A 19,346-nucleotide genomic window follows, 5' to 3' on the forward strand; every position below is an offset into this window, starting at 1 on the left:
GAGGCCGCTTCTCTCCCGTCGCGAGCTCGGGGCGTGAGGAGAACAGTTTCTCTCTTCCCGCCTTTCCTCCCCCCCGAACCTTCAGGCTTCGTTTTGAAAGGGGGGGGAGTGTAAATAATAGCACTGAGCATGCTAAGAGCGCCTTTCCTTCTCCATGGAGTAACTATAAACCTCACAGTTTAGCCAATGGCGCTTAGCTTCCCATGTCAAAAACGGTTTAAGGCGAGTAAGCTCGATCATTGTCCCTTTTCACGTGAGGAAATTAAGGCTTGGTGGTGACCAATGGGGCGAAAGGTGCTTTATCGTGTCAGTCATTTAATCCATCGGGTCCTCTTCATTTGCTAGTCGATGCTGGATAGATAATCACGCCGTCCCCTATTTGTGTGTGTGTAAAGACCAGAGTCGGCCACGACTGGACCTAATGGTCATGGGTCCCTTTACCTTTAAAGAGCACACATCTCGGAATTATTGGATTCCCACATGCGACCCCCCCTTCTTTCTTCAGATTTCCCCAGACGTGGCTGAAACCTAAACATCGCCCCTAAACAGCAGCTTGTCTTTGGTGGGACAAATTGCGCCTTAGCTCTGCTGAATCCTAAGAAATGCAAAACCGAAAAGAGTGGCAATTTTTTTTGTTCCAGTGTGACACCTGTTGGTGCTGAAGCGGCCAGGATTTGAAAACTTTCGACCCCAGCGTTCCCCGTGATGGCTAAGGACAGAACAGAGAGTAGGTGAGGTCACCCTTCTCCCTCTAAAACCTCCTTTCTTCCTTTTGCTCTCTTTCTGTTGCCACCCCCTTTCTTTCTCCCTCCCTGCCCAGCGGAAGGCAGGAAGAACAGATCCCCCTTGCAATAGCAGGTCGTTTGCAGGTGCCCGCAGGTTGCCCATCTGTGAAGTTTTTCTACCAGTAATGGAAAGGCTGTGAAATTCTAAAGCAGGCTTCCTCAACCTCAACCCTCTAGATGTTTTTTTGAAACTTCAATTCCCATCATCCCTGACCACTGGTCCTGCTAGCTAGGGATCATGGGAGTTGTAGGCCAAAAAACATCTTGGCGGGCCGAGGTTGAGGAAGCCTGTCCTAAAGTATGCAAAACCTTGCACCAAATTAATTAACTTTTTTAAAAAAGGAAATCATAACTGAACAGACAAAAATACATATTGATCTCAGATATTATTCCGCTAGCAGCTCAGCATCAGTGCTGTGGACAGATCAATTAAAATTATGATCCATTCTGGAAGAACCACCATTCTGGTAGGTAAAGAAAAACACCACCTCAGGCCTTTAATCGGAACTTAGCTTTACAAGTGGCACTGAATGAACTGGGGAACAGATAGGGTACCCAACACATTTTTCCAACTGTTAAAATGAAAAATGAAACTATCTGACAACCCTGAAAAATCCAGCTACTTAATTTAGAGTATTACTAGCATTTTATTTATTATTGTGTGTGTGTCCTTTATTCATTGTAAAATAGTGCTCTGTTAGTTTGCAGCAGCAACAAGTTTAATACTATGGCAGGTAATAAAACTGCCATTAGCTTGTGTAGACTGCAGTGAATTTCATTAAGCGCACAGAAATTAGTCTGTATATGTATAATCAATAATATTGTTTACAAAAGCACTTACAATGTTGCTTTCTACAGTAAAGCAATATTTAATTGTATCACATCTCTTATTGCTTTGGCACGTTAAGTTCTCAGATTCACAAAACAATTAAGCTTTATAGTTAAGTAGCTTTAAACATCTGTAGAAATCGTTTATCCATTTCTCCTAATGTTTCTACAATTGGAGACTATGAAAAAGAATTATCAGTTTATTCAGTGCTGCTATACAGATCTAAATTCTAGAATAGCAAGTGAGAACAGAAAAAGAATGAACTAAGTGGCTCATAGAAAAACAAACGCCAGTAGTTACACAGTCATATTATTGTATTGCTTTATTATGTCCACATGGAACTATAGTGCTGCTATTAAGACTGTTCAAATGAGTAGACAAAATGACAAGATTGCCTACCACTACTAACTTTGCAAGTAGAAGCAGCTGCAGAGGGAATAATGGCTCTGCCTACTGAATTACATCCTCAGTTCATGCATGGTATGTTAATGATACTCAACAGCCTTGACTAGCATCCCACATGAACAATGTATGTGGCTCAAACATTCCCAGGAACTGATTGCAAGAGGCACAGGGGTTGTGTGGAAGTCACACAACAATTCATCAACAAACAAGTAAATGTGGAAGAAGGTTCTGCAAACATTTGAAATCCACAGATGTAGAATAATGGAGTAGCATAACAACAAGAAATGATATAAAAATTATGAACACTGCACACTGAGGGAACAACCACTTAGGTCAGGCCTGCACAAGGTGTCCTGCCTTCTGAAGTCAGCAGATACAACTTTCTTAGTTGTAAAATTAGTTCCTAAAGGACACTTGGATGACTCTGCTTCGTTTTTTGCAAGCACTTTTAATGAATGAAGTTTTAACCTGGATTTCTGATTATAACTAAAATGCCCTTACTGAAGTTCTCTGCTTTCAGTGTTGCTGCTTTGTTGTAATTATTTTAGTTCCGTGAATGGATTTTAATTTGTTGTTCCTGTTATATTCTTTATTGTTAGATGCAATGGAAACCATCCTGAAAAGCAGGATAAAAATGCTTCACATACAATTATATATATATATATATATATATATATATATATATATATATATAAAGGTAAAGGTAAAGGTACCCCTGCCCGTATGGGCCAGTCTTGACAGACTCTGGGGTTGTGCGCCCATCTCACTTAAGAGGCCAGGGGCCAGCGCTGTCCGGAGACACTTCCGGGTCACGTGGCCAGCGTGACATCGCTGCTCTGGCGAGCCAGAGCAGCACACGGAAACGCCGTTTACCTTCCCGCTGGTAAGCGATCCCTATTTATCTACTTGCACCCGGAGGTGCTTTCGAACTGCTAGGTTGGCAGGCGCTGGGACCGAGCAGCGGGAGCGCACCCCGCCGCAGGGATTCGAACCGCCGACCTTTCGATCGGCAAGCCCTAGGCGCTGAGGCTTTTACCCACAGCGCCACCTGCGTCCCTGGGATATATATATATAGGCCCGTCTTAATAGATGGGAGGAAACAACTGTTGAGTATTCAGTGTATTCTGACTTTGAACTCAAAATGGCACACACACAAAATCAAACTGGCAGACTTATTAAGACAAAAAAGTACCATACATGTGCAATTCTGAGGTTGTGCACACTATGGGCATAACATCACATTAAAAAACAAGTAAACCCCAAAACAACTTGTTTGATATTAAAGATCTTCTTTCCAGAGCCTTTGGACACACATCCCAGACCTCTCATTTTTCACAAAATCAGCAAGATCAGAAAGGATATCTGATGACACACTTAATCACTGCTATAAGGAAAAAGGTCTCACACAGTATAGTGAGGTTTCACAGGAGAGGAATGGAACGGAAATCATTTTCACTTTTCAGAAATCTTCTCATTATCACTATACAGCAAACCCAACCACTTTAGTGCTATAGCACAGCAGAAAAACATTTCAGGAGAAAAAATCTACTTAGCTGGTCGCTATTACTTTCCTCACCCCTCACCCCCCCCCCATGTTCCAAGCAGCACTACAAGATTCCTGTTCAGATTTGTTGGAGGGGCATTGATACACAGCAACTCTTGTTGTGGGTCCACAATTATCATGTTTATGTAACCAAATGCATTATATTTGGTTGTAAGAGCATATCACAATATAGAAGATAACTTTTCACACTTCACTATAAAAAATCTACTTAGCTGGTCGCTATTACTTTTTTATAGTATCTTAATTCTGCCACACGAGGCAGCTATCTCATTCTACCTCACAGTGTGTGAGGCTTGTATATACAATAGTTTTAAAAATTGTCCGCAGAAGAAAATTCTGGCTACTCCTTTCCCACAGGAAATAAGCCTTTTTATAAAGTAGCCATATTCAGAAGCTGGCAGTGAGTGCCAAGTCATTCCTGTTCGTCATAACAGGAGTAGGCTGTTTTACTTAACATAATACACACAATTTGAATGAAGAAATTCCAAGAAATACTGCATTCTCTTCCTTTATTCTTATTTACCAGTGCCTTGAATACACATGCAACTTATTGCTTAGACATTATTGCATATACCTCAAACATGAGCAGCCTACACAAATTTACACAAACAGCAAGGCTTTCAAATACCACTGAAGAGCAAACTCATTTCTACGCCTATCACAAGCAACATTTAAAAATATTCAAGCAAATGTTAAAGTTCACAAACTGTTTGACCACCCTATAAAGTCAATAGTGCTATCTCACTCTTTTGTGCCATTATCATTATGGGGCTATCAAATCAAGAATATTGCAGGCTTTCAATGTAGTGCAATAGGATTCATAGCCCATCATCTTTATTCCATCCCTGTAAGGGACTTTTCACTGCTGCCTTTATCAAACATTGTGCTATGATTTAATAAGGCCCCATATCATAGATTCTATTGCACCCCTTTTCCAGCATGGATTTACAACTCAGCAATGCATCTCATTATACTTATTTCAGTAGTGTGATTGGAAAAAAAATCTGTGAAAACTAATACAGAAATTTGGTTCTTGTATTTTTAAAAAGCATTTAAATGAACTTAAAAATAATGTGACCTATTTATTTGAACCAGATTTCTGAACACTTTCCTTCAGAATTTGGGCACCAGTGGCAACCGCTTTTAAAAAAATATATTCTGCAGTACACACTACATTAACTATACATCTGCTTCAGTTTGTAGTAAATTTTTACAGATTGTATCAGATTGTGTCCCTCTGCTGCAAGAAGACTCTTTGATCCAGGGGATGCTTCCAGGATCAGAAAAGGGGTGGGGCAATTTTCCCCATTTCCTCTTGGAGTTCCCTGCTGCAGTCCCTAAAGCTGAGCTGCAGGAAAATGTCGTAATTTGCAAAAATCACCTCTCCTCCACCACTCTTTGTTCTCAAAGAAACTTTGCTGGATCAGACTGTTCCAAGACACAATTTGATACAACTCTTAAGATTTCATAACTGACAGACACAATCCCACAAACATGTTCCTGTCAGGAAGAGGGTCAAACTAGGTGAGATGCTGGAGTTCTATGGTTAGAACTTCAAAAATCTGTTTCTTAAAAAAATCAGCTGTGGCCAGGGGCGGGTGGGCTGATCCAAAATAGACAGTGGTGGTGGTGTTATAACCTGCCCTCATGGTATTTCCCTGCTGGAAATCACTGGCTCTGAACATATTTGCTGCAACTTAAAAATAAAGAACTTTCAGAAACATCACCCCATGTGTTTTTTTCCATATGCTGGGGCAAACAGTTGTGGGGCGTGTGTGAGATCATATTCAGCAGAAATTTGGACAGGCAAAACAGGTTAACTCCCCTGCCTTGCTCAATCCTGATCAGTGTTTCTGCTTCTGCCTTTTTTAAAAAAAGAAAATGTCAGGAATTAAAGTCATGGAGCTTTCATATTATGCCTAATTTGACCCACAGTTTGATTACTCAGAGATATGTTTAATAAAATGGTAGACCACAATATTAGGCAGTCAAAAGCATAGGTATACATTACATATATTCTCAGTTTCTGTATTTTGGAATTCACCAGCGTAAGGGTCTACTTCATAATGCCAGTGTTACCCCAGGCATGATTTGTAGGCTATTACTGGATTAGTAGTATGAATATAAAATGATCTTTGTTTTCCCATCAGGCTCATTTGCCTTGCAGGGTTAAAGAAGATGGTGCTGCTAGCATACGTGATTTTAATTATAGTACAAAATAACAAAACTCACCTTCAACCAGGTATGAGAGAATATATTTATTATTCCATCTTGGGGTTTAAAATTGTTCAAGCAGGACATCAAAAGGGCATATTTTAAGTAAATATTTCAAAGGATTTTCAAAGCAGTTAGCAGCACAACCCTATACATGCCTGCTCAAAGGCAAGTCCCATTGATTTCAATGGAACTTATGCCAAAGTAAGTGAGTATAGGATTGCAGCCTAATTCACCAAGATCCAAACAATTTACTTTAGGATTTGCACACATGTATGAAGTTTCCTTTTTCTTTTTTAAAATGGCAAGCAAAATGTTCACAAATAACTTTTTAAAAACTCATCTGAGTTTTAAAAGCAGCAATGTGGCATGGGGTCCCCAGTCCCAGAAACAAATGCAAAGCCCCTACCCTACACATGTTCTTCGGATGTTTAATCAACTGGCCTTGATTAAAAGTTTCTGCTGTGTAGCAAAAAAATCTTCCCCTGCTTCTGTAACATTACCTTTCATTATTTCTGCATACTGAATTACTATTTTCATTACACGGTGCATTAACTCTCACAGTATTATTTCTCCAAATATTTTGGGGGACAGTATCAGAATGCATTAATAGTAAAGCTCAAAGGAATCTGTATTAGATAATAAAGGGCTTGAATCCAAAGCTTATTTAATAGGCAGACCCTCACATAAGAAGGTGCTGTGATCTTGGCTTCCTGCTAGTAATTCTTCTCTCAGAGCAGCTATAGGGTGTATAGGTGCCCTTTTCTACTCATATGTCACCCAAGATAAATGGAGATTATAACCTTAAAAAAGAAATTGGGTTTAACTTCTAACCCATATTTTAAACAAGGAAATAATGACTTAAAAAACCAACAACCTTTAAGTTACAATACATTAGGCCACATCAATGTTTGAGTAAGTTACTTGCTAGACTTTAAAATGTGATTTATAAATGCTAGCATATTTTAAAAGAGGCAATAGGGTATTTTTCACCTTTACCCACAGCAGGGAAAGTCAGCTTTCTAAGCTTGGAAAGCCGTACCCCCACTCTCACCATCCATCAAGCAACACATACGGAGTTGCTGGAATATTCCTGGCTGTTATCTCAGAGGATAAAGGAATCTCCTAAGTACCCAGATGCAAGCCACCAGGCTTAGAGTAGATGGAAAAGTAATAAAGGAGGCACTTGCTTCCACTGAACCTGGCTTCGCCATCCTCTTTTGTCCTCATGCCATCTTTCTCTCTTGCAGACAGCAAATATATGTGCAGTCAGGAAAACCAACTTTCTCCATAAGAATTATCATAATGTTGGAGAAAAATATATAATGTTGAAGGACAAATACAACTCAGTAATCATTATTTGGCCCTGATCTACGGTATTACTCCCCCCTCCCCCCCCCCACTCCTTTTCTGAGAGTGTAAAAGTTTCCCAGCTGTACATGACAGTGTTGTAAAACACAATGAGTTGAATCCAGGTTAAGTGAGTTAAACTTCAGCCTCAAATCAGCAGGAACTGATTTCTTCTGGATCCAACCCATTTGATCCAAGATACATATTTTAACATTAGGAAAGGAAGATGGCATTATAGAGTGATCTATATACAATAATGGATGATGACAGAAGCTGCTCAATGCCTCAGTTTTCCAACTCCTTCATGCTATAGCATATACTGTGTAAGGAAACTTAAATCCAAACAAAGAAATAAGACTACACAATGATTGCATATCTGGATCAAAAAGCAGCTTAAAAGATTTATGTATAACTGTAATAAATAAGTAGTGAAATTAAGAGGACTCTCCAATTATGCATCTTGTACTTTCTGATAAGATACCACAATACCACATCCGCCCCAATAAATCAAGTTATTTTAAATTCCAAAATATGTAAAGCACAACACAGCCAAAATATATTAAAGTGCAATTCTATGTATGTCTACTTAGAAGCAAGGGCCACGTAGTTCAGTGGGACCTACTGTATATGTAAATACAGGATTGCAACTTTAATGGAAAAGAAACTATGCAAAAACACAATTGTGATTCACTATTACAGAGTAATTGCAAACAATACTGATAAAATATTTTGAAGGGTACTTTTCCAGCCCAAAGCAAGTGTTCTTTGAAGTGATTTGCAACATATATAAATAGTGGTCTTCTGCAAGCACAATCTGCTACATGACACTGTTTGGGCAACTACTGAAATTCCTTCCCCTACCCCCAGAAAAATCTGAAGAAGTGTGCATGCACACGAAAGCTCATACCAATAACAAACTTAGTTGGTCTCTAAGGTGCTACTGGAAGGATTTTTGTTTGTTTGTTTGTTTGTTTGTTTGTTTCGACTACGGCAGACCAACACGGCTACCTACCTGTATCTATAACCCAGAAAAATCAACAGCAAATTAGGGCTGGCCTACTCATTGGGCAAGAATAGATATATTTAAAAATCCTGAGTCTGGTTAAGGGACAGTGGTCAGCCAGCTGCCAGGTTCAAGGACATGGATCTTTGCAGTTCAGTAGGATCCTGCTACTTCCCTATAAGCAACTGTGCTTCAATTTGTAACTGGGTTATTTTCTCAGTTCCAGAGAAATGTGGGATAAGGACATGAAGACGAGCACCTTCACTATTTCCAGGTGATTGTCGCACTGTGGAAATACCACTCTGCTATGGCTGCTGGGTGGGGGATGGAAAGCATACCAACCTGGCTTAAGAAGTTGCTGGGTCCTGCTTAATAGCTACACTTGAAATGAGTAAGAAGAGTATGTGTAGTTCCTTGAAAAGCTTAGTGGGTAACACTTCATTGAACCAGCAACCTGAGGATAAGTTTGTCTACAAGCAAGAAGAGCTTTCAAAGCTACTTCCATTATTCTGCATAAGTGGATGATTTCTTCTAACACATAATATTGGACTGCTATTTCAAAAGTTTTTAATTTAGAAAGTTAAAATGTGTTCAATTTTGTTTCAGGGATAACCCAAAGTAGCTAAGTAATGGTTAACAAATGTGTTAAAAGAAGGCAGTTTACAATCAAAAGAGGCAAATCAAATTAGAAGGATTAAACAGCACCCAATATTGTTACTGCTTGCACCTATACAGCTGTCTTTTCATAAAAGATGAGTCTAAACTATAAAAATATGTTTGTTAGCAACTTTCTGTTTCTACCAGGAAAAATTGAATATATTTATGATTTGAATTTCTAGGCTTCTTATCCAGACACTCAAAAAAGCCTCCAGAAAAGAGAATGACACATGCATGAATATCACTTGATCTCTCATAATTTGGAGCCTAGGCTGAATATGTAAAGTGCCACCATGGACAAACATTACATTTGAGGTGACAGGAAATTTCTATCCCTCTTATTCATGGTGTCTACAATGATCTTTCACAAATGCAAGTCAACACTTAAGTTACAGTTATCAAGGGATGAACATGAGTATCTGAACAGGGCCTCTGTGTTTATATTAAATATACAAAATATTATAACACTAATATGAAGAACAGATCCAAACTGTCTTGATCGTCATGACACTTAAAATGCAATTTAAAAGACCTTTGAGAGCAGTCATTATAATCTTACGAATCCAACAACATTTAGCAAGCTATAAGGAGTTAGAAGCACTCTAAGAAAAGGGGGATTTGCATGTTGTAATAACTCACTTTTAAAAACCTATACTAACTAGTAACCACAGGCTATTATTTGTTATGTAAGACAAATAACCTTTTGCACCAGGCTTTGTTAACAAATAAATATTGGAAGAACTAACACTTTAGGGACCATGAAAGGGACAAACAAAGGGACAGGAAAACAGCTTGTTCTCTACAATACTCCTGCATATTTGCATCACAAACATGAAAATGAACACAACCTTATTAGCAAATTATGACACATGGTATTCATAACAATCAGACAAAGACCTATCAACTGAATAGTTGATCAACACAATAATATAATACACCATAAAAGTGGAGGCCACTATAGCAGAGAACATTTGTAAAATTAATGCAAACAAGTAGATTGCCATTATCTGTTCTTGTGTTTCCTTTTTACATAGTATTCATCAGCAACATGCTCTTGCAAATATGTTGAGAGCTAAGCCACTTGAAGAAAGAAGTTTCTATCATTAGAGAGAAACTATCAACCTCTCAGTTTTGTAGAGCTGCTCCGAAGTTGAAAATAATAAAATGCATTTACTGTATATATATTTTTAAATAGGGTTTTCCAACTTAGTAAAGCAATGTTTTTTTAACTTGCTTTAAAGAAAAAAGAGAGCGATAAGAATGTCAGTGAAAATGAATGCATTAGCTACAATTTAAACTTTTCTTAACAAGCACAGTAGCTCTTGTGACAGATTCACATGTTCTAGACTCATTAGTTTTTTCCTGCTTCAGTGCTGTAGTTCACTTTTGTTATATGACACTACACTAAAAACATAGATAGGTTCCAATAGCCATGATAGATAAGGAACACTGGTGCAAGAATTTGCTTACGTCCATACTGTTTACCATGCAAGCATGTGCTAGAATTCACATATATTTTAAAAAAACAAAAACCTGGGGGGGGGGACACCTGCAGTTTTCCTTTATGTACAGAAAGAATCAATACAAGTAATTGATTTAAAAGAAAAAGAACCCCTAAACTCTATGGTATGTGTTTATGTAAAACTGTTCTATAAATTAGAAAAGATCATGTGCATGCATACAAGGCAGCAGAAAACGTAGTAAAAGATTATAGATTCAAAGCAAAATTTTCGCAAAAATGTAAAAAAGTTGTCAAAAGATGAAACCTCAGTTATGAACACCATACATTAAGAAAGCAGAGAAACATGCCAGGAAAGTTGTCATATTAGCAGAATGTAAACCAAAGATCCTGACATTCACAGGCATTAAAAACACATTAGTCTAAGAAACCTGAGTGAGAATTCATAGGAACGTACTGCTAGAAAAGTTTGTTCCTTTACAGGTTCGTTTGTCTATTAAGTGCTTAGAACACACTACCAAGGTTGTATATGCAGCATGTTACTGTTTCCCATTTCATGTACTACAAGTCTTCAAATGAAGTGGCCCTGGGTGCCCAGGCAGTGCGCCAAGAGGAAGGCTACATTGAACAGAGGTAATACCTTTTTTCCCTTAACAGGAGTTTTTTATGGCAAAAGTGTGCATTGTTCTTTCAAAGAAACCAAAGTTCCCATTATAGATGGTTGTTGCATTAAAAATCTTCTAGTTATATTTGCCATTCTTATTAGCTTTGGCTTCTCCATGTCCAATAAGACAAATAACTTTGTAACATCCCTTTGTGATTCTGACCATCCACTTTAAGTTCATGATGTCCAAGATAATGCTGGAGATAAACCAGGCGCTTTGAGCTGCAAGTCCTAGTCTGTCGAAAGCTTCTGTTCCTACCTCAGCAGCAACCTTGGCATAATAAATTGGGATGACTATGATCCTCCCCAGGAAAAATGTTATTGTCATTAGTAGTCCATTGATGATGTTAGATTTTGATGCCTTGGAATACCCCAGTACTTCATAGAACCATCTGCAAGAGAAAGAATATTAACAGAAATTAAATCAAATTTTGTGAGTGCAACCTCTGAATACAGACTCAGATTTGGATATAAAGATTTCATCAGCTCTACAAGCATTCTGAATTTCTGACTTTTATCATAGTTTCATTTCTCATCACTTTCATGCAGCTAGAAAGCTGCAAAGATATCTGTAAAGATATTCAGAATTGCTAATGTTATGAATATATATATATATATATACACACACACACACACACACACACACACACACACACACACACACCAAATTGTAACCAGATACAATGTTAGTGTACTTTGATATTTTTCCCCACAGTGCTGCATTTTGTGAAATACTCTGTTCCAGATCTAAGTGGTTCCTTCATTATTGTAACACAATGTCCTTTATCTTCCTGGCAGATCCAAACGAATGGAACCTTGGTACTGAAATGAAATCCATGAAAGCTCTAGAAGCAGAGTACAAAGAGTTCCGTACTACTCCATTTTGGCCTGCAAGAAAGGGCATGTGCTGGAAAAGTGAAAGTCACATCTTGCCAAATCCTAGACAATATCAAAGCTTTGCCTCTCCCTCTCCACATGTGAGCAGACAAAACATATTTAGGGCAGATGCTTATGTTACAGCAGTTAGCATTGTTACTATACTCCACTGGCTGATTTCCACATCACTCTGTTAAAGTCGGATTATATTTCTCTGCCAATACCTCTCCCCAATCTAGTTTTCTTACAATGGTATACTTTTCCCTACACTATCCCATGCTCCCAAATAGTTTTTGCATTTTTCCTTAACGAGAGCTACATGACATGGGAGTACGAGAGATGCTACTCCACAGTGTACACAGAATCACAGAATTGTAGAGTTGGAAGGGACCACGAGGGTCATCAACTCCAACCCCCGGCAATGCAGGAATCTTTGGCTCAACATGGGGCTTGAACCCACAACCCTGAAATTAAGAGTCTCATGCTCTACTTACTGAGCTATCCCACAGGGTTACATATTGGCCCAAACATGAAGCAGGATGGTACCAGGGTTACTGGCAGGCTCTTCGATCATTGCCACAAGTTTATTTAAACAAAGCCTGACTTACAGATGGTCAGGGTTCGCAAAGTGCAAGTGGGAAAGACCTATGATTCTATTTTTTATGCACATGAGCATGTCATTTGTTCAAACTTTCACACCAACCACAAAGGCTCCTGCAAAATGATCCAAAAGCTAGAACTACCAAATAGGAAGGAAGGAAGCTTGGATTTGGTTTGGCTGAGAAATATTCTCCAACACATTAATCAAATATGTTGCTTCCAATTTCAGAACAGTATCTGGTTAATACTGTACACACTAGCTTGACATGTCAGGCTTGTTAAACTTTTTGTTGACAATTTTAGAAGGATACTTGGGTTGTTTGCAAAGGTCACTGAGTTCAAAAGTTAAAAATATGACAGAGTAGCATTACTTGACTACTTCATTTTTGTTAATGATACAAACATGTATATCTGAGCTAGTGTCAACAATTTACATTATTTACCATCTGGTTCTTCTCAAATTTAATAAATCTATATATGAATGCCGATGGGATAGCAAATGCTTCACTCTCTCTCGCCACCTTCTGCAAACATTTATCAAATAAAGTAGCAAGTTTGTTTTATTTTTAGAACACTGCTTCAAAAGAGGAATATGTCCTTTTTCACTGATAAGGCTTCACAATCTCCAAAGTCTCAGTATGAATCTCTCAGGCAGATAGGCATTTTGTATTCAGTACATTAGCAAGATCACAGCTGAACTTTCCTTTCAAGATCTTTTCGTACAAAAGGCTGTGCATTCGTTGACTGTTCTTGTACTTAAGTGGAAGTCCTGGAGGTTCTTTTATATTGACAAATATAGCAATTCCTCATTTCAAAGAAGCAACTGCCAACAGGGTGCAGTATTTATCTGGTTAGCTGTTGCATTAAATTTTAAGTTTAGCCTATAATAAGGCCCCCTTCTGACATTAAGTTCTCTGCATGGGAGCTTTCGCTTCTTCAAGCACTGTATTAGTTACAAAACGCCACCATCAGCACCACATGAGAAATGTCAGCTCCACAGCTTCTTCCCACACCAGTGTTGCCCCCACATCTCGGAGCAGCATGGGAAGTAGCCATGGTGATAGTTCATCAAGTACAGTTTGAGGATTCAGACATTACATTGTGGCATGGGAGTAACTGTCACATGATTCCTCCTTACAGTGCAATGGTAATGACAGACTGGGCCCTCAATTGTCTGCAGAGAGCCTCAGCAGCCTTCTAATACAAACAATTAAATTATTTGAGCCCATTATCTCTTAAGGACATGGCAGAGAAAGCCAGAAAAAATGTGTTGGAACAGTTCTAACATAGCAGAAAGGGGAAGCCTATTTGCCCTTCATTCCAGAGGATGTAAAGACACTGCACAGTTTGCTGTCTAAGCCACAGTGTGGGAAGACAATGGCATCAGGGAATACTACAAGAACCAGATTTTAAAAGACTTAGAAAGAAACACAAGGGCTGCTGTACTGTACCTAAAAATACGCAGAGAAGCAAATGAGGGTGACGGTATGACTAATACAATATAATGAATTGGCACCCACAAATTCTAAGCAGTAAGGTTGAACCTTGATTATTTTTTTAATGTATAAAGCTGCCTGTTTAAGTACAGGAACAGTATTAAACAGAACACTAGTTAGTTAATTAATGCTGTGATAGCAAAGTATGGTAGTGTGGAATACACTCTTTACATCGACACAGTAAACCAAACTACGGCTGACCAGGAATGTGTAAATGCAGCCATGTTAATGCTCAGGCTGCTCATGTTTTGTGATAGATTTTGACTGAAACCTTTGATGTATGCCAAAATTTATTAAAGTGACGGTTTAACAAAAAGCACCACCAGGAGAGAAAAAATTAGGCTATACCTTGCAAAAGATTAGGATGCACATACACAATACCTGACAATGAATACAAGTGCCAAAATTGTATCAGTTTACTGAGTAGATTTCAAGTATCCTTGTATAAGGGAATTCCAATCTTGTATGTAAAGATTCCTCAGTTTATGTGACTAATAGTAGTCTTGCTTAGAAATGAAAACTGGCTGAAAATTGGTAATTTCTAACATTATTTTGCGTAGCAGCTTTGAGAGGATTTATGCCAGTTACAAAAAGGGGGAAATTTAATGATACAAAGCAAAATTTTATTAAGAAAGTTAATACTCCACTATTTAAAAATGTTCCTCATTGCTCTGATAGGCTAACAAAAATAATTTATCTGTATGTAAAAGAGTGTCTCTCCCACTATCAACCATCTTCAGCCCTACAAACAGCTGCAGAGGCCCTGTTGGTGGTGCCATGACAGGACCTTATTGGAAGTAGTTCCCATTTATGAAATTCTTGTCCTTGTGGCTGGCTCTCTTTATTATCAACATTCAGGAAGAATTTAAAAACATACCTGTTCACCCCAGCATTTGATGGCTGAAATATACTTTACCTTGAAATTATTAACTGTGAGGATATGGGACTGTTTTAAAATGTTTTCACATGTTTTTAAAACATTGTGGGTGTAGTTTTGCTGTTTTGTTGCTTTCCTCCCTGCGCAATTTTGGGAGGAAAGGTGGAATAAATATAAAATAAACTTAGGAATGCTAGAAGTATATAAAATGGCTACTACCGTTAACATTTATTTGTGTTTGGAAACTAGTAAGACAAGATTGAATAAAAACAATAGCCTAAATAATAATATTAATTTCAATGGACATACTCTGAGTATAACTTACTTGGATGCCTCCCCCAAAGTTTGTTTTCTTTTACAGTCTTTAACATGCTTGCCTTCACAACAACCCTTTGAAGTGGACTACTGCCATTTCTGATATACTTTGATATGGATTGGAATACTACCTACTGAATGAACCGTATCGGAGCAAAGACCTAAACACAGGTCTTGCTGTGTAGTCCCTGAAATACATACTCTTGGCAACAGGCAAGTTAAGAACAGCTTATTAATGTAAGAAAATGTCACCTACCGCTGATTCACAAAAGGGGTAGATATTTCTGCAAGCAGACGAAAATTAGCAAAGTATGCCAGCAGTCCTCTTTCCTAGATAAAATAAGCATTATCACAATCAGAAATATATATAGAGAGAGAAAGTCTCAGAAAAGCAGTAGAAAAAAAATATTATACAAGATTAAATATACAAATTGAAATAAACTATATATATTTCTACAAAATGCCAAATTCAATGTACATAATTAAACAGAATACACTTTAGAAAAGTGCTTAAACTCCCTCAGTTTGGTTCCCACACCACCTATGTACACCAAGTACTTAATGCACCTTGCATTCTGTTGTTAAAATTGTATAATGTTCAAAACTGAATTATATCTTCTAGAAAGGTCAAACCCAGGTTGGTGACCTTTTAGGGTACTTGAAATGGTTCAAGAAGGATCTGATGAGATATGAAATTAAGATCTGCTGACAAAATTGTAGTTTTACCCATTAACCCACAAAACCACATACTCAACAGAAACAAGTTGCATTATCAGAGACCTCTGTAGCTTTGTTTGCAAGAGCTCTGGCTTCAGCTAATGGAGATGAGCCTTCCTTTGCCATTGGCTCTGCTGCTAAGCTCTTATGTAATGCTTACAAACATTCCGGTTGCTCATAATTTTTTTAAACTGTCAGCACATCGTCCCAAATAAGACTGTGCTCTGTAGAAAAGAAGTTTTGAATCATGAGGGAAATTAGTTAGTTACAAACAAGTAAAAAAAAAAAAGTACACAAATAACAGAGTAGAACTACCAAATCTGAACCCCATCAATGCCTCTTTCTAAAGGCTCTCTGCACTGGCATTTGAACCAAAGAGGAGCCAATCCAAGTAACTGGGTCCCTGGTGCCACCTGAAAAATAGGAAGCTGCAACACAACTGCTGACAGGAGTGAGGTTCCATCAGCATGTTACAACTCTGCTTAAATATTTACACTGGCTGCTGGAACAGTTAGACACTATGTAATATGCAAGTTTTAAATTTGTTAAAAATTATATTTCTGTGAAGACATTGCTATGATCCCCTAGACCCCAAATTTTCCTATAACTAAGTATGTGTGGCCCAAATATTTTAATATCCCTCACCTTTTTACTCCACCCCCATTGCCACCCCTTTCTTCTGTCATTAGGGCAGGGACCTCTCCTTTCATTCTTTAGAAAGCACCATGCACATGGATGGCACTCTATAAATGACTAATAACGTTCAAATTATGAATCCCACATGGCTCCTTGCTCTGCTGTTACAAAAACAATACAGCACTCACCAGTACAAAGTAGTAAGCATACAGAGCTACTAAATGGTGAATTACAAAATATATATCCCCAATCGCATTCCAGTAGAAAATAATAAGCAACAAATCTAAAAGAAAGAGAGAGAAATGAAAGTCTCAGTAATTTTCTTCAATCATTGTATTTCATCTTAAAGCATTTAATAGACAATCATTTGGGGGCAAGGAAGAAGAATTAAAATAGGTATCAAATCATGCAAATACTCAGCAAGTGACAATGCTTCTCCTAATCTATGCTACAAACAATCTGTAATAATTCCTGAAGTGAAAGCTGAGAGCAGAAATATAAATACAGTGTTGGGTGTCTCTGTCTGCAATACACACCAGCCAGTGCCAAGCTATAGCATGGTGACACAGCAATGCGGCACCTCATCCTAAGCAACGCTATATAAAACCCTTTCTCCATGAGTAGCCATTATACAATACTTAGCCTGTCAAAGCTTTCCCATGACTCCCATGTTGCTGCCATGTGCTGACTTGAATGCAGGTGTCCACTGTTTCAGGTAGATTTTGTGTATGTGTGGATAGGACCAGCCTTGGAAGGCATTTATGTTGTTCACCATTTTGTCTCAAAACGCGCACATGCAAATTATCGGGTAGGCTGTTCAAGTTTAGCACTTCTGCACCAGAGAGTTGAATAATTTTGTTGCAGAAATTGAATACAATAGTAGTTTCCCTTAAGAAATTTTAGGAGGTCATAGCACTGAAACTGAGGACTTGCAATATAAAGTGTACAGGGGATTTCAATCTTATGCTGGGGAAAATGCTTCATGTGCTGCTGACATTTTTAGCGAATGTGCTGAGATTTCCTCCTTTCACAGAATAAAACTGAAAGCACCCATGAACAGAGCCACTAGATAGATATTGGTATAAATCAATTAAAATGATAAAATAATAATAGTCTACTTGCCAGTTCCATTGGGGATATATTTAATGCAATCTATTTAAAAAAACCAAGTCCAAACATCCCACTGCAGTGGCACCTCCAGAGAGAGGGCACAACTGTCAAACTACTGACAATCAGAAAAGTGAAGGATTGGCAAAGGGCAGCTATAAAATAGATTGCAACCCTTTTTCGTGGTATAAGGGTTATAGTTTCCAGCATATCATCAGGAAATAGAGCCCCAAGCCTGGATTGTGGCACCTAATCATATGACAGTGCTGCTTCCCACTAATATGAACATCAGGTATAAATAATCAAGCCAATTTTAAAGTTGTTTCAAATTCCATATGGTTGCTTGGATGTTGCTATCCATTACCCCTGCACAGCATCCACAGTTAATAATAAATCCCACCCCACAATGCCGAAAGCACTTTTGAAAATTATTTTTGGTTTTGCCATAAGTTTTAGGGCCCAAAAGAAAAGATGCATATTCACGTATGCATTTTTTGCAGCCCTTTAAGATGGACAGGGGGCGGGGGGGAGAGGTTCAACTTTCACAGGAACAAAACTGAACCGACCAGAAGATGCTTGCCATCTGGTTTAGTTAGCTTCTCTTCCCCTTCGTTGCAATGCTACCGTTATCAAATTACTTGTGCCAGATCAGGGTTACTGCAGTGGGGCAGGGGGGAGGGGAGGGTAATTCCTGTTGCTTCAGAGGAATGACTGGCTGTATTCAGCCTTGGAGTATTAGAAGCTGGCAGAGGAACTATAAGCTTACAACATTACAATATTGTCGGTAAGCATATAATCGTATTTCCCACCAGCATGTTCCCCTCCGCCAACACAAAAGGCAAGGAAGGTGAATTCTGCTTTCTAAGAAACAGGGTTTCCTAAAGGCTAATACCTTGGTAAATATTTTTATTGTAAAAAGTTAAGTTGTGCATGGTGCAAGTTACAACAAACTTTACAAATAACGTTTTATACTTTACCAGAAATGAGGTAGCCTGAAGTAATAGCAAGGTTTAGTTGCACTGTAGAAGGCTCACCCCTATAAACAATGACACAAAGGATGCAAAAGTTATAACACGTGCATGACAACTACATATATGTATATTAGTTAACACATATGGAAATATTTGCCTCCTTGCCCCAGAAAAACACCCTGCCTGCCCTCATCCCCCCTTTTCTACCCTCCCACACAATTTGGGATGGTGTAGGAAATAAGAAATATTTAACTAACCGTGACAGATGACAACAAATAGCTTATTAAGAGTATGGACTATGGAAGATGGAGAAACTCTTCACTCTTCACTGAAAAAGTAAAACTACTTGGGCCTCTCTAGTCTTGTTCACTTGCAAGCCATAGAACACAACCCATAGAACATGATTTTGGCCTCTTTATACCAATGGTTTTCAGAGCCATTCTGTGACATTTTTTCTCTTCCTTTCTGCTGCTTTGCTAGTTTTTATGGGGCCAACAAGCAGCATGCTAATCTATTACTGACTGATGGCCAAACCAGTCTGTCAATCTTTCTGCCGCCACCGCCACCCTTTATGAGGGTTGGATGGGTTGCGACTCTGTACGCAGGAAATGGTAGATTGTCTTCTGCTTCCTAACCTTCACTGATTAGGCTAGATGTATAGATGAAAATGGAGATGGAGAAGCTTTTCCAGCCCAAGAGCCATTTATCTGCATGGGCAAACATTTGGGGTTTTTTTGTTTTGTTTTGTTTTTTTCAAATTTTAAAACTTTTTTATTAATACAGTTTGATAGTACAAAACAATCCCCTGCTTGTCTCATAGA

The 19,346-nt window shown here is 38.4% G+C and overlaps 2 protein-coding genes and 1 long non-coding RNA gene across 17 annotated transcripts in view; 2 read left to right on the forward strand and 1 right to left on the reverse strand.

Annotated features, from left to right (window-relative positions):
- Positions 1-19,346, forward strand: part of LOC307219021 — a 198,083-nt gene that overhangs the window by 110,761 nt on the left and 67,976 nt on the right. The gene's annotated exons all lie outside the window — the stretch shown is intronic.
- LOC307218871 (uncharacterized protein) overlaps positions 1-19,346 on the forward strand; it is a 24,931-nt gene continuing 5,585 nt past the window's right edge. Inside the window, exons 1-6 of one of the 15 annotated variants that reach the window (XR_013840043.1) lie at positions 1-731; positions 1,962-2,094; positions 5,751-5,825; positions 8,990-10,899; positions 11,729-11,907; positions 15,141-15,307. Coding sequence is in view for 1 of the 15 variants with exons in the window: in XM_079981818.1 (XP_079837944.1) it covers positions 706-731; positions 10,835-10,899; positions 11,729-11,907 (270 nt within the window). In the remaining 14 variants the exon portion in view is untranslated. Of the gene's footprint in view, positions 732-1,961; positions 2,095-5,750; positions 10,900-11,728; positions 11,908-15,140; positions 15,332-19,346 lie in introns of those variants that run through there. The other 14 variants (XR_013840042.1, XR_013840044.1, XR_013840050.1 and 11 more) reach the window with 14 other exon arrangements.
- LOC307218829 (TLC domain-containing protein 4-B-like) overlaps positions 7,298-19,346 on the reverse strand; it is a 26,309-nt gene continuing 14,260 nt past the window's right edge. The window contains exons 4-7 of the mRNA XM_079981738.1: positions 18,532-18,590; positions 16,636-16,730; positions 15,351-15,424; positions 7,298-11,322 (exon numbers count right to left, since the gene is read on the reverse strand). Coding sequence (XP_079837864.1) covers positions 11,007-11,322; positions 15,351-15,424; positions 16,636-16,730; positions 18,532-18,590 — 544 coding nt within the window. The 3' untranslated portion in view covers positions 7,298-11,006. The remainder of the gene's footprint in view (positions 11,323-15,350; positions 15,425-16,635; positions 16,731-18,531; positions 18,591-19,346) is intronic.

The sequence above is a fragment of the Podarcis cretensis genome (genome assembly GCF_951804945.1).
Source record: "Podarcis cretensis genome assembly, chromosome: 6".
Taxonomy (NCBI): Eukaryota; Metazoa; Chordata; class Lepidosauria; order Squamata; family Lacertidae; genus Podarcis; species Podarcis cretensis.